The sequence below is a fragment of the Zalophus californianus genome, chromosome 6 (genome assembly GCF_009762305.2).
Source record: "Zalophus californianus isolate mZalCal1 chromosome 6, mZalCal1.pri.v2, whole genome shotgun sequence".
Taxonomy (NCBI): domain Eukaryota; kingdom Metazoa; phylum Chordata; class Mammalia; order Carnivora; family Otariidae; genus Zalophus; species Zalophus californianus.
The window spans coordinates 105,934,874-105,957,552 of record NC_045600.1 but is presented as its reverse complement, the minus strand read 5'-3'; the positions used below and the strand labels follow the sequence as shown (position 1 = coordinate 105,957,552).

Below are 22,679 nucleotides of genomic sequence, written 5' to 3'. Positions count from 1 at the left end.
TGGGAAGATCAAATGAGTGAATATCTGTAACTCACTTTAGAACAAAGTACTCAGTAAACATTCGTTGTTATTTTATTTGCCATCCACAGTCACATTTGTTCTTTGTCATAACCCTGGAGCTCCATCCCCTGTAGGCAGTTGAAGAAAAACAGGCACAGTAAGGGATAGGATCACACAGGGATTGAAGAATAGGGCCAAAGACCGGAACCAGGTCTCCTAAAATGAGAGGAGTCTAGGCCCTGGGCCAGGGTCTGAAGAGCAAGCAGGCCTGCCCCAGACTCAGGTCCTCCCTCTATCCGCAGCTGCCCTCATGATGGAGGAGCTGAATCCCTACACCAAGATCAGCCCAGCGCTGGGTGCAGAGCGGCACTCGGTGGGTGCTGTCACAGGCATCGTCCTCCTGTTGTTCCTCATTGTGGTGCTGCTGGGCCTGTTTGCTTGGCGCCGGCGGAGACAGAAAGAGAAAGGCCGTGACCTGGCTCCCCGTGTCTCCTATACACCTGCCATGAGGATGACCAGCACGGACTACTCGCTCTCAGGTAAGGGCTATGCCCCCAGCATCCCCTCTCCTACCTCTACACACACACACACACCCCCCACCCCCCACTTCCCCACCCCACCCCCCAGGAAGAGACACATGATATCCCTGGGGACACCTGTGTTTACTGCTGCATGTTGGTGGTCAGGCTTGCAGGATTGCCTGCTGGGGCTGGATGCTCAGACTCTCCTGGGAGAGTTGGAGGTTGGGAGCAGAAGCCTACTTGGGAAAGGTAGAGGGGGTTTTATGAGTGTGTCATTTCCCAGATGCCTAGCTCTGAGCAGCTATGATTAGGAGTCTCCTTCCATTTCCCCAGAGCTTCCTTCCTGTCTTTCTCACCACGCTTTGGCCACAGGAACACCTACACTAAACAGTGACTTTCCTAAACTCTCCAGGGGAACCTCTTCTCAGCCCAATGCCTGAGCCACCTCAAGAAACTGGCCCTGGGGCTATTTCCAAGCCCTGTTCCATCTTTGCTTCCTTGGGGAAGGCCTCAGAGCAACTCTTCCCCCCGGTTTCCAGAGTTAAGAGGGCCCTATTAATACAGTGGAAGGGGATGGTGCCTGACCTGGGGTGGGTGGGAGGAGAGTTGAAAGTTTGGGCAATGACCCAGTATATCCAAAATGTGGTAATTATCTCTAATGGGCATTCTATCTAGAGTCTGAAAGGGGTGGAGGTGGGGCTGTTAGGCCAGATCCTTCCTCTGTCCTGAACTCTGGACTGCTACCTTAGAAATGAGGCTTTGGGCTTCATATTTAGTTAAACAGAAGAGGTCAAAATGCTCTGAAATTGCACATAGCCCTGGGCCACAGGACGCTGGGCCTGTCTGGGTAGGCACAAGGATGATCACTTTGTCCAGCTGACTCCATGCAGCCTCCAGCATCTTGGACTCAGAAAACCAAGATCACATCAGCCCATTCATGCTAAGTACTGCCCACCATGTGCCCACTCCATGCTAGGTGATACAGGGTAGACAGGGGTGGTCCAGGTGCAAACCTTGCCTTCAGAGAGCTCCTGGCCTGCTTGCCTCCCTGGGTTTCAGCCAAAGCAAATACCCCTGATGAAATCCCAAGCCCACAGAGCTGATTTGGGGATTTTCTTCTATGACTATAATGAATAAGTCTGGCTGGTTTTCCCATACCATTCCACTGGAATTCCCCTACACTGTGGAGGGGTCCTAAAATCCACAAGAGGGCAAGGCTAGGGCTCAGAGGAGAGGGATTCTCTTTATGGCCTCACTCCTGGGATAGATCTCTGGAGGGAGGCAGGGGAGGGCAGCACAGCCCTACGGAGCGGCTCAGGGACATATGAGGATGTCAAAGCCAACACTCCTCATCCATGCTCTAGCTGCTGGATGCCACCCTCCACACTGGCAAGCCTAACTTGGATCCTGCGGGGAGGGGGGGGACACCATGAAGGAAGAGGCAAATTAGGATCTACAGATTTCTGTGGGGGTAGTGGATACCAGAAAGCTTGGGGGATGGGGGACTTAGGTGTCTCTCTTTGCAGAACATTCACAAGGCTGCCCAGCCCAAGTGTTAATATTGGGGTGTCTCATGCCAGGGACAGGGGTATGATGGTATGGCACCTTGTTCTCTTCCCAGATTTGTCTCAAAGTAGCAGCCATGCACAGTGCTTTTCCAATTCCAGCTACCACGCACTGGCGTGCGGGGGGCCTGCCACCAGCCAGGCCAGCACTCTGGACAGGAACGGCCCCACCAAGGTACCGGGCCCCCAACTCCCCAGCCCCTACCCACCGTCCTCCCAGTGAGCCCTCACCTCTGCTCAGGAAGGAACCGTATCCCACCCGGAGGGTCCATATAGAACCAACTGCCAGTACATTAAACACAACCCTGTGATCCATGGGACATGTAAACACTCTGAAGCATTTAACAGGAAACCAGCAGGTTACATGGAACCAACAAGTACCATGTAAGCAGCAGACATCACATGTAACCAACCTACAGCATCATTCAATAGGATATATACCCCCACACCTGTGTGTAAGGAATTGGTACCAAATCATGTGATCATCACATGGAGCCTTCTCATCACATATAACCATGTGGCCATTTTTGTCATATAACGTGTAATCAAAACACTACACCACCTACGACTAATCACTACAGTGCATTTCCAACACCATGCATGCAACCAGCACCTTAGAGAATAACCGCTGGTACTCAGGTACCACCAGATGCCCTTATATCTGGCATACACATTATCACGACATACCCGCAAAACCATATTTTGCAATCAGAACCACCACAAGGGACAGGAAACCCAAACATCAGCTACAGGCAGTGTTCTCATTGGCAACGAACCCTTCAGGCCTTCAAGGACAGGCGTGCACCACCCTGGACAGGGTTCTCCCTTCACAGCTCCCAGCTTATGCCACCCTGGCTGATGGCAAGACCTCCTCTTATAATCACAGGCCCTTGGGCAAGGATGTTTCAGCACACGGTGTAGGAAGCCCACCCCATGGTATGTCAGGACCCGTACTGGGGACAACAGGAGGTTCAGAAATGTAAACAGCCTCAAGGACCAAGAGGTCTGACAGGCTCATGCTGCACACCTCCTGACACCTAGGCATGGACACGTGCACACGCACACACACAGCTGCACATGCATAGCAGGACCGTGAGGTGGGCAATCCCAGGGCTCCTGGCCTCCTCTCCTGTAACATCCTTCCTGTGTCAGGAACATGGACAGAAGCAGTTTTCATATTCCAAGCCTCTGCCCTAGAGCTCTGGGAATCCTTTCTCCCTATCTGGCCCACAGAAATGTCCACTAGTCCACAGGCCTGGTGGCAATGCAGCTTGAACCCCCTAATAACAACACAGGGGCAACCACTCTCAAGCCAGAACCCCAAGGCCACTTTCTTCCACTTGTTCTCAGCCTTAGCTTTCCTATGAAATGGGAGTGCTGTATGCAGCGTTCCTTGAGGCCCCTATGCAGTCTGTGGCCCTAAGCCCTATAGCTTTGGCCCCTCTTCCTGTGTATCTCCTCAGCTCGGACTCTCATTCCCAGCTTCAGCTTTAGGCTTATCTGAGGAGCTGAAAGCTGAGGGAAGGGAATCTGGATTTTCCTAGTATGAGGCTCTTGATTAACAAGAGCCACATTATCAAGGCTGTAACAGGTTAGAAGCAAACGATGCCAAGGACAAGGCTTTCCCTTGCTCACAAAAGGGAGACTCACACACAGGCCAGGTCAGGTAGCAGAGGTGACAATGATGTGGCAGACCACCTTAACACCTCCCTTTGTGCTGGAGATGGCCTCGTGTTGCATCTGAGACAAGGGCCAGAGCCTGTTCTCCTATAGCTCAGTCCCACCTAGCTGACCTACTTCCCATCAGAGCCAGCCACCCAGGCTCAAGCCACTTCTTGGCTCTTGGGCGGCCCTGGCCTACTTGGTCCCAAGGGGTGGGAACCCTACAACTTCAGCCAGACAGCTTAGAATTCTGCTCCCGCCGATCGCAGTCAAGCTGCAGTACACCTAGCTCTTCCTTTCCCTCAACGATCTAAGATGTAGGTGGGTCAGGATCATCATAGGGGTGGGTGCCCAAGGCTGGGCAGGGGCACCTCGGGAGCAGAGGGATTAACTTACTCTCCTCCTCTCCAAACAGCTCAGTAACAAGTCCCTTGACAGAGACACAACAAACTGGACCCCTTACAGCTTTGTGAACGTGTTAGGTCAGTAGTGGTTTGAGTCTGGTCCCCTGTCATCGTGTCCCATCTGTTCTCCTTTCTCCACATTGAAAGGGTCCCTGTCCTAGCTCCAAGGGAGAAGATTAGTAGATGAATCGTGAGCATGGGTTCCCCCAGGGAGAAGCGGCTTCGGGAAACCCAAGCCCTTGTTTCAGTTCTCATAAGCAAATGAAGCCCACGACACCCCTCATTTCTATTAGGGGAGAGGGTGGCTATGACCCAGGGACCACAAAGGAAGACAGCTAGGACCTGGATGCGGGCAAAAGATTTATTCACCGTCTGGGAAAGGGACCCTTGCCTGAGCCAGGCCCTGCCAAGGTACTCCTTTCCAAGGGCTTCTTTCCTCTGTCCCACTGCCCTAGTGGCCACCAGTTCCTATTGGGGGCGGGGGGGGGGGGTGGGAGGAGGTGAGGGAGAAAGGTAGATGGCTTCAGCTCTAACAGATCCTCCTAGCCCTTGCCCCTTTGGACACTACACATCGGGGCCCTGACTCCTTCCAGCCTGCCCTACCCTGATCCCCTCCATACTCCCCACCCTGCCATACCAGGGCCCTGGGAATAATGGCTCCTCCCTGTCATTCCTCTCACTAGACTCCCATTTCCAGATCAGTGCCCTGGAGGCCAGGTACCCGCCCGAGGACTTCTACATTGAACTTAGACACCTCAGCCGCCCTGCTGAGCCACACTCACCAGGTTAGACCCCCCAGCCCTACCCTCTACCTGCTGGGCTCCCAAGGCTCTCATACCCGACCAGACCTACCCCTTCCTGCCCTTTGACTCACCGCCATGGTCCCAGAACGCTCCGCTGGGCCCTCCTCCTTCCCAACATGGTTAGTCTACAGGCCCAATCCCCTATCTAAAGGAAGCTTGCCTGGATTCATCCCCCATCACCCCTTCTGCTTCCATAGTGGTCAGTGGATGTGGACAAACCGTGACTGGTATTAGGTGAAGGAGACACAGCATAATTGTACTCCCTATAGGTCACAGAATACAACCCTAAACCACTGAGAAATGACCTGAGGATGGGGACACCTTTGGGGTTCTCTGGGCCCTGTGGGTGTAGATGACAAGCCCAGTGTCTCCCAGAGACCCCAGACCCACCAGTGGCTCAGATCAAGCTCTCCCAGGTCATAGGGTAGGGTTGTCAAGCAGGGATCTGGAGAGGTTGGGGTAGGATGTCAATCGACATCCACTCTGCTCTGTATTAGGCTCAAGCTAGTGGCTTGGGAAAGAAGAAAAAAGGAGACTTGCAAAGTCAATCCTGATGTGGGAGAATCTGGAGTTACAGAAATAGGTGCCACAGGAGTAAGCATAATCAATCAACAGAGAATGTAGCCTCCCTAACAAGTGGCCTCTCTAGGGCAGGGCCTTAGTATACTGGATAACCCTTGGGCTCTAGCTGGTTTCTAGAGCTCAAGGAATGCAGCTCTGCCAACCCCTGCAGGTCCCTGGGTGCAGTAGCACTAAGAAGCATGAAGGTTCTGAATTTATCCACCCACTGAGGAGCTGCGGGCTGCAAAGACCCTGAGTCTATACCTAGGAGGCTGCGCTCTTGGCTGCGGGTCCCCTGGGCCATGTCTAGGTCTTTCAATAACTCCACCAAATACAACGCTCAATCTTCCCAACCCCCCTCCCCTGCCCCCCACTACCACCATGCTGTATCTTTCCCCAAGGGACCATGCTCTGGGCTCAGCCCAGATTTCTCCCTGCTTTCTAGATGTACACTCTCCAGTGTAGCCAGAGCCACCACATGCTATCTTGTGGCCTACACTAAGGCAGGCTGGTGGCCAATGGAAGAGAATACTTGGGGAGATTAGCTTCTAGTTCATGTGGTGTCAGACAAGTCACTGCCCCTCTTTGGGCTTTGGTTTCCTGTCCTAAAGAAAGGAAAAGTTAACAGCCTAGCCTCCCTCCCTCAGGGAGGGTGAGGGAAGCCCTGTCTAGTATAAAAAGCTGAACTGATGCCAGGAATACAAATTGCTAATCATGTTTCTGAAGGGTACAGGTTACCTATAGGCCTTTTAGAAGAATAGCAAACTAGAGGAAAACTTGGACTGGTTCTGCCGTATCACTCAGTAATGTGGGGAAGGCAGGCAGGTAAGAATAGGTTTCTACAGATTCAACTTAGGAACTCTGGGGAGGAGGTATGGTATGGGGATGTATCTAAATAGCAGTGCGTTGGCCTTCACTGTCTCCAACAGGGGAGAGCCAAGTGGAGTGACATTGTATTTTAGTAATTATTTGCTGCATGCCTTGCCTGGTAGTGTGTCCTCCGTTAAAAGCTGAAAAAAATGGACTCTGAGCCAGAGTCATTACAGTCTCAACCTAAAAATGCCAGACAGCTTCTTTTTTGATATCACCAGCAGCAAAGAACCTGGGCTTGGTCCCTTAAGTATTATGTCCTGCCTCTGGCTACGGCTAAGGACCATGCATTTTAGGAGCTGGATAAACTGTGACAGCCAAAACGGAGAAAAATCCTTCAGATTAAAAACACTAGTAATACTTTTCAAAGACAAGTCTCAATTATGTACAAATGGTCCACTCCCCAAAATGGGTAACTAAGAGAGCAGCCTATGGATGGGAGTGACTACATTCTGGAAAGATAACTAATCAAGCCACCGGTCCACCTCCCTCCCTGGCTCCCCTCAGTCGAGCTTCAGATCCAGGAGAGGAGGCAGGACCGGACCTGAGGTAAGAAACGGTCTTCAACCCCATTCCAAGATCCAACAGAACTGGGATTTGGAATGTCATACACCTCTTCCCCAAGCTAAGAACTGGCTCTGATTCGTTCCTTATCCTGTACTTTTGGAGCTTGGGACTTCACCTATAGTGACTGCAGGTGGCATCAGAACTGCCTGTGATCACCTCATGGAAGACACACCCCTCAGAGTTAAGGTTAAAGAGGAGTGCTGCATATGCCAGGGGGCGCTGTTGCTCACCACTAATGCTTCTGAGCCCTGAAAGATTCCTGCATCGTCAAAATGATTTAGAGTAGATTAAACCCAGAATAATCCTCTAGCACTAAAGAACTAATTTTATGGGTAAGGAAGGGGGAGAAAAGGCAAGAAAAAATAAAGCAAAAACACATGCAGTCTAAGTAAACGTCACGCACCCCATTTTTCTCTTTATTCTCTTTTAATGCAGGTGCTTGTGGAATGGATAGACGTCAGAACACATACATTATGGACAAAGGCTTCAAAGGTAGAGTATCCAATCCTGACGCCCCATTAGAAAGGGCTTAGCAAGATAAAGAGTACAGATGTGAAATGACCAGGAATTCTACCAGAGAGACACTGCGCACCTCTCTTCCCTCACTCCCCCCAAAAGTAAAAAGACCACAGGACCTGGGGCTGCTGGGTAGCTCTGCTCAGGAGGAGCAATCATAATAATAATGAATTTATATTTCGATTTAAGTTGCACCTGCTTAGCAAGCGCTTGTGGGTTTTTTATAGATGCCAACTAAATGTCTTCAGAAATGGAGAATGTCATTATCCAACCAATTAGTATGAGTTAAATTGATTATATATTCTGAAATAAAGTCAATCTACCTGCCCCAGAGGCCTCCTGTCGTCGTGCTGGCAAGGACTGCCACCCTGCACCTGCTGGCTTTCTGGGGCACAAGGAATGAAAATTAATACCTAGTGTTAATACTGTATGGCACTCCACCCTCGAGATCTCTGCCCCGAGAGTGGGGAAGTAAGGACTAATCCCAAGCACGTGGGAACAGCAAGTTGGATCATCCTTCTAAGAAGTCTGTGAGTGAAACCAAAGATGAAGGTCAGGTCCTGCCCTGGGCTTAGGCCTTACATTTAAATAACAGAATGTGTGAAATAGGTGGCTTTGGGACTATATCACTTATTACTCTGTCAAGTATTAACCGTGCCCTTAGACTGGGAGCTCTCCAAGGCCTAGTTTCCTCATCTGCAAGGTTGGGATAATTATGCCTAACCTAGTGTCCAATAAGGTTATCCTGAGTATTCAGTAAAAATCAGAGATGGGAAGTGTTTTTGCATATTGTAAAAGATTGTACTAATGTAATAGGGCTGTCCTTTTGTCTCTGAGGTCTATTTAGGAGTCTCAGCCACACTGAAAGAGACGACGGACAGCAAAGATCCCAATGGCTATCATAGATCTAGCTGTGCACCAGAATCACCTGGAAAGCCTGTTAAACATACAGAGGTCCACATCCCATCTTCCCAAGACTCTGAAGCAGTGTATCTAGAGTGGGGTCCTGGAACCTGCCTTTGTAATGAGTACTTCAGGGCATTCTTAGGTCTAGACTGACCCAGACTTCCTGGATTACTGTTCTTTCAGACTTAGCCCTTGGTGGAGTGGTTATTAAAGGTGGGGTGAGCTAGGGGTGGGTTTTTCTGAGCAAGAGAGCAGGAAGGGCAAGTCTCCATGAACACGTTAGGATGTATACAGCTCAAGAGAACAATCTGAAAACAGGAGGTCACCCCTCGGCTTCTGGTCAGCCAAAGTTCACTACTCCCTTGGGAGCATCAATTCTGGCCATTTTCTGCATACTGACTCAAACCATCCACATGGAGGCAAGCACCATTACAGTAGTGAAGCTAAAAACAGAAAAGAAAGCTTTGCTGTTTTTATCACTGTGACCTGAGACCTGTTTCTTTCTCAAAGAGGAGTGGGGACTGGGCAGAAAGATCTCTTAAATAAGAGACTTTCTAGCTCCGAAAATATGCATGACTCAAGAATGAATAAGCTCAGACAGGCCCAAACAGCTCAATTAATGAGCACACAACTTTCCTATGCACTTTGTTGTGCTGTGCATTGTGATTAGGGTAACTGCTTTCAGACTCAAAACCATAAATGTATATATAACAAAGCTAAGGAGGGCAGTGTCTCTGCCTCAGTGTCACTCACTCCTGTTTTGTGGGATCATGTATCCGAGCCTGAGTACAGGGAAGGCCAGATTTTGCAGCCAGATTTTGTCTCACCACTCTGGCTATAATCATCCTTTAGAGAAAAGAAGGCTGCCCAGGTAAATATGCCAACGGGTGCTGGGAACCAACACATCAGAACAAGAGAATTCAAGAACAGGAAAATGAAATGTCACGGTTTGGAACTTTACAGAAATATTTATCAAAGACATGGAAAAAAACCCCACTAACTGAACTCCCAAATAAACATTTAATAAACTAGTCTGTAACAGGAATGAAATTATTTCCTAAAACTGCTGGGCCAAACCAAATGAGAACCATTAAGAGTGAGGAGTCTTGAGTGTTCTCTGAACTCAGTGGTCTCAAGACGCTGGCCTGGAAGTTTTGGATTCTAGTCCTAGTTCTTACTGTGTGGCACTGACTAGGTCACACTGTTATTTTCTGCGCTTGGTTTTTCTACCTCCGTTAGAACCATGAGGTTGTACTAGCACTCACTCTAAGGCCTCTCTAATTCAGCCAGTGCTCCTTCTTGCCCTTGGTACTTACTTTAGACCTCCGCTCACGGTCATCCTGGAGTTACACGACACCACACATTGCTTTGCTATGCTAATCGCATTTTACCTCTGAACACCTATCCATCTCCCCTTCCCCTTCTCCCCCTCAACACAATGATACTATAACAAACTATGTTTAATTCCTTGTCTGTCAGGCCTTTCAAAGTGCTACAGAAGAAATCCTCCCTGGCACTCTCCATCACCTTTATGATCCTGAAATCCTGAATCCCACTGTTGCTGCCAAAGGGAAGCCACCTGTATGCTCCTTGCTAATCCAGCCTCCACGTGCCTCCTTGCAGTAACTTTGGGTTCCAAGGTAGTGAGGAGTCCAGTGACATCCTGAAAACTTTTTTTAGCCAGTGTGGTTCTCCTTCTGACCGTGAAATCTCCCCTTTCTTCTCCCCATATCCTTGTCTCTCAAGGAAAAGAGGGCTAACTTGGGGCCCAGGAAGAGAAAAGGCAGTGTGGCTTCCTAATAATAGTAACAGGCTGAGAAGAAACATGTTCAGTGCCTGGGTTTTCCCCAAAGGCGAAATACTGACTTTACCTAGATGTTCGTGTGAACCTAAAAGCCTAAGTAAGTTCCAATCCCACTCACAGGGTGGCCTTGGATAGTCATTTCCCCCTCTCTGGATTTGCTGCTTCATTTATAAAATGAAGGTGTTTAGGCTCATTTCCAAGGCCCCTTCGGCATTTGAGGGTGTAAGACTGTGTGATTTGGAAGAGGTAGGAACTAGGTGAGAACGAACACCAAGGCATTTTAAGGCTAAGCCTTCAATCCTGATGCTAATTACAGGCCTTGGAGGAGTGACTCTCCAAAGCTTAGGTAGGTAGCCTTGGTTGACGCTTCCCCTTTCTTTGCAAAATGCCCTGAAGTGCAGGGACTGGCTGGGGTAGGGTGGGGCTGTAAAAGGATGAGGAAGTGTCTTAGAGAGACTGGTTGCTCTTCCCCTTACCCCACCCTCCCTGAGGGCAGGCAGGTAGATGACTCGGCAGGAGGAGAGAAGAATAGCTTTCTGGAAGTGTACATTTTCCAGCGGGCCTTGCCCTTTCCTCCTGTCAGTTCCCAGAAATAGAATCCAGATTATCTATAATCCAACACCCCCTTCCGACCACCTCAACCTACACATAACACTTCTCCATCCTTTCTTTCCCTCGGGCCCCTTTAAATAAGGAAGGTACATCTTCCCCTGAGATGAATCCCCTCCCCCAACCCCAACTTCTCTTTTATTCAGAGATGCATCCCCTGCTGCACAGCCAACTATTGGCAGTAGTCCTCTTATCCGCAGTTTCGGTTACCACTCCCCCCTCCCCCCTCCCCCGTCACAGGATCAAGGTCAATAGTGGCCTGTCACAATGCCTACCTAGGTCATTCACCTCATTTCACCATCTCACATCATCACAAGAAGGGTGAGTATAGTACAATAAAATATTTTGAGACCTCATTTACATAACATCTATTACATTATACTGTTATAATTGTTCTATTAGTTACTGTGGTTAATCTCTTAGCGTGACTGAGTTATAAATTAAACTTTAGCATAGGTATGTACGCATATACGCGTTAAGAAAAAACAATATATCGAGGGTTCAGTATTATCTGTGGTTTCAGGCATCCACTGGCGGTCTTGGAAAGTATCCCTGTGGATTGGTGGCGGCGGGGAGGCTGCTGTATACCCCTAAACTTAAAGGCAGCCTTGACTTTTCTGGTGGAAATAAGAGGGATACTACTACTGGCTGACTGAGGCTCTGTTAGGCTTTGAGCCACAGCTTCAAGACTCTGCCACTGCCGTTACTGAATCAATCATGGGATATCTACAAAAAGCTTAGAGCTTGGCCTTTCTCTGTCAGCAGGGCTTGGCCCCATTGGTAAAAGGTATTCCTTGCTGAAGGTAAGGTGAAGCTGTTGCAGCTGTAGTTTGCATTTAGAGATCTAGAACAGGAGGACGGGTAGTAAGATGCAAGTGGAAAACATCATGACTGGATACCGGAGATTATGGGTTGAGCCCTATTTACTAACATTAGGTGAACTTTATGAGCTTCAGTATCCTCCTTTCTAAAGCAGTAATCATAGTCCCTCCTGCCCAGCCCTCTCCACAAATTAACAAGTTTCAAATGACCTAACCGGTGTGAAGATACTAGCGTAAGGGCTACATTTTCTATCACCATTCCTCAAGTTTTAAGAAAACATGCAGCTAAGGTAGCCGCCAATCAAAGTAAAAGGATGTGCCTGGGTGGGAAGGAGAGGAGGGTTTTAGAGGACTTTTCACTCAGATGATAGCCCTTCTGTAAGCAGTTCTAGTCCTCAGCTTCCAAACCAGCAGCTCCGAGTCATACTGCCTTACACTTTGGCTGCCAAGTTCAGAGAACCCAAGGTGGGACTGATGGACCATGCTGGGGTTCCTGGACATACCCCAGCCCCTTGTACTAAGAAACAAAGTACTCACTAGAAACAACTTCATGTGGCTCTGGGCAGACTGTGGCCTAGGACCCACATCCCCCTTTCCTCATGAGAGCCTCACCAGCAGCTGGGCCTGCTCACTGCCCAGCAAGAATGTTTTCTCCTACCCCTCTCTAGGGTTCTATGCTAGAAAGAGGCCACAATCTCAGATGGGACCAAGGCCAACATCTCTCTCTCTACACCTGTGGGCCAGGATGAGATGGAGAAGGCTCTGAGCCTGGTTGTGAAGCACACTCTGCTACTGACAGCAGTGTGACCTGGGGAGGTCACTTCCTCATGCCAAGCCACGGTTTCCCCATAAGCAGTTAAAAGGGAAGGAGAGAATTAATTATTGCTCTAGCTACATCGCAGGTATTAGGAACACCTGAACGAACTAATGGGTAAATGTACTTTTGTACAAGATTGAAGAAATGTTACCTGCTGAAACAAACATCAGTAACCCTATACTCAGAATTCTAAGTAAATCCCCTCCCAGCCAGTCACCTGTTACGGAAGAAAACACTGCTAGTGGTCACACACAACTCAACTTTCAGCCACATGGAGTGTTCTGCTCTCCCAGGACCTACTCACCCCTTGAGTTACAATGATCCCTTTATTATTATTTTTTTTTTTTTACATTTTCATTAATCTCACAAGCTGAAGGCAGAGAGCATGTGATGGTTCTAGTGGAAGACTGTCCAAGAATTTCACCATCTGCTACCACTTAAGAGAAATTTAGAGCTGAGAAATATAGAAATTTCACCATCTGCTACCACTTAGAGAAATTTAGACCTCTGAAGACCACTCATTACTGTAGAGCCCCTACAATTCTATGCTTATTTCTAGACCCCCTGGCTGGCAGACTGTCACAGAAGAATGAGGGCCAGAGTTGGCCAGATTACAGAGACTCTAGTGCTTTTTCAGGCAAGTCTTGCCTCACTTGGAATGATCTATAAGAACCAGTGATCTTCCCAAAAGGGGAAAATCGCATAGAAGCTGAAGGAGGGGCTCCCCTTCCCTTCTGTGACTCCCAGTCCCAAAGAAAACACTTTCTTCCTCCAGTGAGCTACAGTTACTTTGCCTCGTACTTGGGAGACTAGTTTGCATTCTTTTGTACCCCAACATACCCTGATGTGTTGGGGAAGATGTACCTGGGAGGCAGCAGGAAAAGAAGCATGAGTTCTCCTAGTATCAGAAAAAAGATACTGCTAAAATTGGTTTCAGTTAGCATTCATAAGTACTGGGATGAGTGACCCCAGAGGATACATTGGAAGGCTTACTAGAAAACAGGAACTTTCCAAAGGCCAGCCTGAGACCCAGGTGCTTTTTACACTTCAGTTACACTTCAGTCTGCCCCACCTCTGATCACAAGCTTCTCAAGAGCAGGGATGCCGCCAAAATTTGCTGCCTAAAGGTTGCCAAGTTGCTGACACCTGTGCCAAAACACACACCTACTTCTTTTGAATCTAAATTTCTTACTCATCAAAAAGAATTCAGAGGAAGAATGATATCACAGAACAAACACAGGCCAAGGAGTCCCAAGGCATGCATTCAAGCCTTGGCACTGTCATTTATGAGCTTATAGGACATTAGCCAAGTCACTTCATCTCTCTGGGCCTTCATCCTATAAAATGCAAAGTATCATCTTTGCAGGATTTTATAAAAATTAAATAATAGATGTGAAAGCACATTGTGAAAGCACATTATGAATATCTTGAATCAATCCCCTTCTGGTTCTGAACCTGACTACTAAGAACAAAAATGTCCCTATCCTTCCAAAAACATAAGTTTCTTTATGAAAAGAACTCTGCCTACCTAGGGAAGCACCCTTCAACATATTTTAAGAAGGAAATCTTGGATTATTATAGGCTTTTACAGATCCAGGATCCTGATGGCACATAAAATGCAATCTGTTTCTGGTACTGAAATTAAGTCTGTGTCCTTGCATGTCCTAAGAAATCTCTCTTGCCTTACAGATTACATGAAAGAATCCGTGTGCAGTTCTAGCACTTGTTCCTTGAATAGCAGTGAAAACCCTTACGCCACAATTAAGGACCCACCCATTCTCACCTGCAAGCTTCCAGAAAGCAGCTATGTAGAAATGAAGTCGCCTATGCACAGGGGGTCTCCGTACACAGATATGCCATCCTTGTTGACATCTAATAAAAATATATATGAAGTTGGTAGGTGTCTCAAATAAGTAACTTAGTGAAATCAGGGCAATAGTGCAGCATCTGAAATAAAAACAAGCCCTCTCCACTCACCCTGTCTTGAAAACACACCCTTCTTTTGTTGCTTTTTAAGGAATCCAAGGTGAACGGTCTTTCCCAGGATTACCCTCCTCTCTCATGCAGGAAATCAAATTCTCATGTCAACTCTGCTTTAAAAAAAAAATACCAGGACTACTATGAAGCAGAAATGCTGGGGGTGGAGAATCAGTGGGTATACACACCTCAAGTGATTCAATCAGAACAGACGTGCAAGTTTCTAAATCACCGTCTTCGACCTTCTCCCGGTTTCCCCTATGTCCCTGGACTTACTGATAAGATCCAGACCTCTTGGTTTTGACCAGAGCTTGGGATTCTAATAGTACACTCACTTAGATTCTCCATTTCGTGAGCAAGCCTCAATCCTAACCCTCATATATTTATCACAGATTTATAAATCCCTGGCTTCTCTCCCTAGCAAGTTAAATAGAACTCTATTCCCCTCAACAAGGCAACCAAAGCTAATCTGTTCTCTGAACTCATTTTTCACTATATTCCTTAGAGCCCACAATCAGTGTGGTCCAAGAAGGCCGCGGTCATAACTCCAGCTATATCCAGAATCCATACGACCTACCTAGGAACAGCCATATTCCTGGTCATTATGACCTCCTCCCAGTAAGACAAAGCCCTGCCAATGGGCCCTCCCAGGACAAGCAGTCTTAAGAGAGAGAAGCCTCTCTCTTGCAATGTGTTCTGCTGAATATTCTGACTCTGAAAGAAGACAATCCCTTGACTCGAAATAATGATACAGACTGACTCCAGCTGCGTGTTAGTCATTACTTTCACCTGGAACTAAAGAAGAACTTCCAAGTGGGACTGGGGTAATTATTCAAACAGTCTGTTCACAAAGGCAAATCCTATCACTCACCCACACCCAACCCCAAATGCCCAGGATTACATGATCTTTTAAAAACACTTAAGATCCAGCTACTCATCAACATCAGCTAAATATATATATTGAGATACGTAATTCTCTGAAACGTGATGCTTAGGAAGCATACAGCATAGGTTTCACAAACCTTCCTGGGGGAAAAGGGAACTGGGGAGGGGAAAGGATTCAAGATCCTGAAATGTATGTGTTTTTGGTTGCTGTTACCCTCAACATCTGTTTTATTACCTAAGATAAATAGCACACAAACTGTGCTAATATCAATCCTAAAGTACCTGTACATCTATGTCTGACCTGTCAAATCACAACAGCCAAGATTATAGTATACAGTCTAATACTGACAACTTCAATTTTTAAAAAATAAGACTTTAATAAATACAAATTAACTTTCCCTCTTCTGCCCTTCGTGGTAGTAGGAGGAGGAGTTTCCAAAGCGCAGTAGCCTCTTTCAGTCTATAATGATTTCTAGGCCAGCTTTACCAAATCTTGCTGATTCAAAGTTTGAGAACACTGCCAAGTCATTCCTAGCCTGGTCATAGCTCCTCAATCCATCCAACACGAGTCATTCCATGTGAAACAGAATTCTGAGATGATGCCTTTAAGCAAGCAGTCACAGACTGGTAAGAATGAAGTATCCCTAAAAGGCCTCCCAAATTTATTTGATTGGCATCCCTTAACTCAGAAGAGTACTTGCTTTCATGCATTTCTTCATAAATCTTGAGCTTGATGTAGAATACAACCCAAAAGTGTAGAAGAAATTAGATAAAAGTGGATATAGCAAGTTTAAAAGTTTAATAAGCTGCTTAAATTACATGATGCTTTTTGATGGAACTAAATGAAAAGAATGGACTGTAATCAGTTGCTGTAACATGATGTAAAACTTTACAGTAAACAGCAAATAAGGATATGAAGTACTTCTACCTTAAAACCACCACCTACTGAAATGGCCAAAAACATATTACAATGAGCTAATGCTCCAGATCCCAGTATTTAGACGTGTCTGTACCTTCCACTACTAACCAGGTAAACTGGGGCTCAGTTTGAGTCAAACTGGAGCCAACTCCCAAGCCCTAAAAAAGAGGACCTCCTCACAAGAATTAAAGACCAGAAGGACAACCCGAGGAAACTAATGGCCACCCCTACACCACTCCACTCTCTGGTAACAGCCAGCCAGTAAAAAATACTTCCAAAAAGGTAAACAGAAGAGGAACTAAATGACCGCAAAGATGGAATAGCAGCGACAGGAAGTGTGGGAGTCCTGAAGCCCTTGATACAACCTGGAAGTCTGCCATGGAACCCATTAGTTGGGGCAATGACCAGCAAAAGCAAGAAAATAAACAAGTAAATCCCCCTCCCTCACTTCACTCACGGCTTAAGCAAATTTTACTGTTAGGGGAAAGCATAGAATACTTACATGAATGCTGCATGTGTGCATGGGAGCAAGTGATCAGCAATAGCAAATTTCCTTTCCACAAAAGCCTTACGAAATATAAATAATAGAAAATTCCTTTGTAGACCCAAGTAAATATTGCTCATACATATGTAGAAAGAAATAGATAAGAGACTTACCTCAGTATTTCAGGGCAGCAAGTGCTCAATTACCTTTGTAAAGCAAGGATCAAGAAGCATGGCGAAGTCAGATCAGCCAGAGAAACTTCATCTCAATCCCAGGCTTTATCTTCTTCCCCTACCCTTCGTGTACAGTCACTGCTGCCTGGCACACTGCAAACAAGCAGCATCATGCCAGTTTCAAGTGTCGCCTCTTGTTTGCCAACTATCTTATGAGCAAAATTTAGCAAGAGGGAGCATGGTGGAACTGCTAAAGCATGGGGTCAAGAGATTTGAGTGTTACTTGCCCTCTCTGGGCTCCTTTCTTCCTCACGTATCAAAAAGGAGAGAAGGAGAGAGAGGGAAGAAGCTCTAACAACCCTCTGGCTCTAGCATTCTATGACTGTTAAAGAAATGTAATACAATTCAAATTAGGCAATATAGAGAAGGGGAAGGCAGAGGGTGTGATTCATCTCTGGTGACAACAGCTGCCTTCACAGATCTAAGAGTTACTGGTAAAAGACATTTCATTCTTACAGAGCAACTGTTAGGAACTTCTGTCTAGCACTGTCACACATAGGTTCATGGTCAACCTAAATATGTGTCTGTGCATTTTGTTGGCAACTTGGAAAGATCTGTTTATTTTAAAGAAACCAGTTTTCACTCAAAGTAATCTGCATTCAATTCAAATGAATAAAGGAAACACTATTATTGTACAATAGCATAAGTGAGACTATGAAATGGCAATACTTTTTTAAATAACCCAGATTTGTAATATATTTGTTCACTGTGCAAAGGGACCATACCTTGTACAAAATAAAAGGAATTTCTCAAACTAATTTAACAAGAATGCCTACTGTTGTGTTGCACATTGAAAATGTGTCTATAATCTACAACTTAGGTTTAAAAGGTAGAACTAAACTACATTTTGTGTGGTCACTTTAGGCAGCCAGAGAAGTGAAAATTATCCCAATAGACACTTGAAAATAAAGTGAACAAGTTCTATCATATTTATAACAAGAGTCTCTTCCTTTAATGAATGGGATCAACACATTCTTATTCATGTCTAAAAATTATTGAAAAATCTCATACACATCAAATGCTCAAATAGAGAATTTCTCTGCTTTCACAAAGATTTAAACTCAAAGGCAACTATTACAGCCTATGCTCAGCTCCAGAGGCACAAAGGTACTTCTATGGAATGGAATAAAAGCAAGTGATGGGCCACCTAATTTGCATAAGTGCAATGAATAGCTCTCCACTAGTAGAAGTTATCACCCAGTACGTTACTGTGGGTGCATGTTTTAGGACCTTTTAAAACATAACCTTATGACCTCACTGGTAAAGAAGCAGCAGGATTAATTTTATAGTAAAACATGGATGCTAAAAAAATAGCTTACTGGATGCTTTCATAAGTGTAAGTTTAAAATTCTTCCTTCATACTTTCAAAGTTTGTACATAATCCTATCTAAGTCAACCTAAGCCTTTCAACTTGTCAGTTCACAAAGCTTACATGACACTCAAGTTATTCCCAATGTTTAACCAAGAATAATACATTTTTGTTAGAGACTAAGACTCATTCTGAAATTATCTTACTAAGACAATTCTCAAGGGCTGGAGCTTGACATCTCGGTGAAAGACAAAACATGATCAAGAGTTATAAGGCTAACAAAGGTGTTTACTGAGAATAGTGGTATTAGATTATGACTCATGAGGCTCAGATTACTACCCAATACCATAAAGGATAACCAAAGGCTGCAAGTTATGCACTCAACACAGAAAATTCAAGAATGATACATTCTACGAGCCATTCATCTAACCAGAAGGCCGGCAGAAGAGGCCCATTTAATCAGTATGTGACAACAGGAAACAGACTCTTTCTCAGAAGGGATGGATGGATACATAGGGATTCATTACACTGTCATTTGTACTTCTGTATAATTATTATATAGCATTTATATAATCATTTTATATAACTTTTAATTAAAGTATTTTTTAGTCTGAATGGTAGTTCTCAAGACTATAGCTCCCCAAGCTAGACTAGAATGAATCCTAGGATTAGCCCCCTCACTCTTTTAGATGTTCCTTCTTTATTGTTCTGACATGGAATAGCAGGGGGGATAGGTATTAGGAATGTAAATATGAACAATGAACATTCCCACACTTATGGATCTTACAATTTAGCAATTACAAAAGGGCAGAGATAAATGCAGGGCCCTAGTGATTAGTAGGGTACTGATTATACATTTTCTTCCCTGACTTGCAGAGCTAGAAAGACTCGGACTCCAATCCAAACCCACAGAAGGTGGAAGCCCTAGTCTGTAGCGATGGGTTGTCAGATTCCTTCCTCAATTCCAGCTTCTACTTCCCAAGCCATTGTCTAACCCAGCAGATGGCCTTCCAGAGCCTTGGAGAGGAGAAAGCACAGGGACTGGAAATCTTAAAAATCCTATTATTTAGGAATCCACTTAAATGTAAACCAAAACCAGTAACTGATGATCCTAACAGATCCTGCATTGTGGGGTTCATATCAAAGATAGTCTGCAGAAATAGTATTGCTTCCTGGGGCTTTCCAGACTGTCCCATTTCAGGCATAACCTTCTATAATATTCTTAGGGCCATATGATGAAATACTTTGGCATAGAGACTAATACAATGGTCAGCACGTCTGGGCGCCTGGGCGGCTCAGTTGGTTAAGCAACTGCCTTCGGCTCAGGTCATGGTCCTGGAGTCCCGGGATCGAGTCCCACATCGGGCTCCCTGCTCAGCGGGGAGTCTGCTTCTCCCTCTGACCCTCTTCCCTCTCGTGCTCTCTGGCTCTCATTCTCTCTATCAAATAAATAAATAAAATCTTAAAAAAAAAAAAAAAAACAACGGTCAACAAGGATCTGTCACTTCCCTAGAGAGATTTGAGAAAATGGTACCCTGAGACTGGAATTTGTCAAGGGAAATGAATCTGAAAGCAATACACTTACTCACTGGGATGGGAATAACAGGCAAGTTAAGTTCCACTGACTCAGAGAGAGAAAAGGAATCCTACTGGCTACTAATTTTCACTACCATCACTGGTACTGGTAACATATAGTAGTTAACAGCAAATATATAGAACATCTGTGCTGGGACCTATCGCTAATGATGTTAAATAATTGATTTCAAATGATCAGACTACTAAACTAACAGCCAAATAATGCCATTTATATCGTGTGTATTTTGCCACAAAAACCTATTCACTTGGATTTAATCACTGGTTCTCTCGGACAGCTAGCTCTATGGACTGCTCTACCTTCTTATAGACGCCTGTAAGAGATGATAGTAAAAAATTAAACACAAGATATTTTTAAAAGTTCTCTCACCCAGACATGAATATATTTTAAAAGTATATATTAAAAGCCAGCGGGATTTTAACAATAAAAGCCAAAACAAGCAGTTCTCAATTTACAGTTGACATAGCAGCCCCTCAAGTGCTCCTCCCCGCCAAGCATGATATTTCGATGCATATTTTTGAAAATGACAGTCATTTTGCAAATGTTCTAAAATCTTTCATCTTATGGAATGAGGTTAACATGGAAATAGTAACATTTCAATCAAGTTATAAGACCAAAAACATTTTGCAAAGTGATTTTTACTTATCTATTAAATTTGAGTTCAAATGTGTAATAATTTGGCTCTAGTACCTGAAGAGTTCGTTCATAGAATTGCTGAATTGGAGCTGGGATGAACCCCAGGAATAATCTAACCCATTCCCCTAACTGGAAGAAGGTGAAGCTCAGAGAAAATGACTAAAAGATCTGTGACTAGAATCCAAGTCTTTGTCACCCAACCACTCTTCTATTATACCTGCCACTTTCAATCTAACTCAGTTTAGCATACTTTCTAATATATGCCTGGTATCAATGTCCTTTCAGATATTCTTTCTCTATCCTCCAATTCAATTTTCAATGAAATGGATGCTTCAATTAAAATGATCTCAGCCTATGATCTCCTTTACAGAAGCTGTAATGACATTTTATATAACTTTATTGTTACCCTTGGCCTCCTATAGTTTGGGGAAATACAACCATTCTTTAAAACATCCCAATGACAACTTCAGTTTATTTAGCATATCCTTTAGGTGAGTGGAAAAAGTGACCTGTCAAATCCCAGCAAGCGTGTGGTACCAGCACCAACCCAACCAAGGTAACAAAAATCAGCCCTCCTCTTTTTAGCACTAGCCTATTATGCTCCCCCATTAAAGCATGTGATAGAAGAGGATCCTTTCATGGTCTTTGTTTTTTTTTCCCCCCCATACAGGGAATACATGCCATGCGCAATCCTTATATAAAATTCATATTTTGTGGGCACCTGGGTGGCTCAGTGGGTTAAGCGACTGCCTTCAGCTTAGGTCATGATCCTGGAGTCCCGGGATCGAGTCCGGCATCGGGCTCCTTGCTCAGTAGGGAGTCTGCTTCTCCCTCTGACCCTCTTCCTTCTCGTTCTATCTCTCATTCTGTCTCTCAAATAAATACATAAAATCTTAAAAAAAAATTTTCATAATTTGTTTCGAATTTTCTTCAGGCTTAAAATGTTTGTGAGACATCAAATAACCAATCTCTATTTTCTTCCTGTGTTTAAAAAACAAAAACAAACAAAACTCCGTAAATTGAAACCTAACAGGCTGGAATAAGTTCTTAATATCAACCCAGGCTTTAAATTATTCTGCTTCTGGTACTGGCCAAAACAGCCTAAACAGTTTTTTTCTCTTTAAGGTAGATGGAAGAAATTATGACAATAGTCAAACCATTGAGAGCATTTGTATTTTGTAAATACAAGTCACTGAAGACAAAATTAAAATGTCCATTTTCCCACTGATACAATAAATAGGACAAGCTCTGATGGACAATCTAAACTCAAGAGGTCTAACTTTTCTGCAGAACCTTTCAGAACTTAAAACCGCTGGCCTAAGTCACCAGCTAGCACCCCTTCTAAGAATTAGAATTTAGCATACACAATGCAATGGCTAATGATAACTTACCCCTACAGAGTTGTAACTACTATTATTAAAGAAAAATCATAGATAGCACTTGAGACCAATGGCATGTTTAAATCAAGTCAAGAAGGCTAACTGGCTTTTCAGAATAAGTTAAAAAAAAATTCAGTTAAAATGACTGAAAAGCAGGGTCAAGCGGCAAAACACTTCTAAACTACCTTGAGCCCTACATTGTCATATTTTAAAACTTAATGTTTCTTACTTGAGACAGTTTGTCTCCTGAGATACTATTCAGAATGAAGACACTGTTAAGATGCAATCAAAGACATTTTCTACTACTACTTAAAGGGTTCTTGGAATTCTCCCAAGATCCAACCATGCCCACAGCAACTTTAAGTCTATACTTGATACAAATTCAAAGTTACTCATTTTCAATTCACCACCTAGAGTTTCCTTCTCTTAAATAATTTTGTGAAAGATTTACTACCGATTTCGAGTAAATGCCTCTTCCCGGGTCTGGTGACACTGTTACATATGAAAGTACAAAGATTACTTCCTTAATGTTTTTGGTGATACTTTTTCCAAAAAAAGCATAATTGAAACGTATGTCTAAAATCAAAGCTGAATTCACACAATGATGCCTCCAATTTAGTGTTTACTCTGTAATGCAAGGACCTATGCTCTTACTCATCAGAATCAAATATTCCATGGCTGCATCCAAAGCACTCAAAGGAAAAATGTAATCTGACAACATAAAGAATAGTCCCCCTATAACTGTTTATTAGAATGTGAATATATTCCAAATCCATAACTAAAAAATAAAATAAAAATAAAAATAAATCAAGTTACAGAGCATGCATAAAATACAAA

General features: G+C 44.7%; 1 protein-coding gene across 13 annotated transcripts in view; it reads left to right on the top strand.

Annotated features, from left to right (window-relative positions):
- The window catches only part of MEGF11 (multiple EGF like domains 11), a 350,367-nt gene extending 328,100 nt beyond the window's left edge, over positions 1-22,267 (top strand). For 3 of the 13 annotated variants that reach the window (XM_027569507.2, XM_027569505.2, XM_027569506.2), the window contains 7 exons: positions 303-539; positions 2,143-2,261; positions 4,164-4,230; positions 4,836-4,937; positions 7,389-7,445; positions 14,116-14,322; positions 14,909-22,267. In XM_027569507.2, the coding sequence (XP_027425308.1) occupies positions 303-539; positions 2,143-2,261; positions 4,164-4,230; positions 4,836-4,937; positions 7,389-7,445; positions 14,116-14,322; positions 14,909-15,069 (950 nt within the window). In that variant the 3' untranslated portion in view covers positions 15,070-22,267. The other 10 variants (XM_027569509.2, XM_027569508.2, XM_027569512.2 and 7 more) reach the window with 10 other exon arrangements.
- Positions 22,268-22,679: the final 412 nt, after the last annotated feature.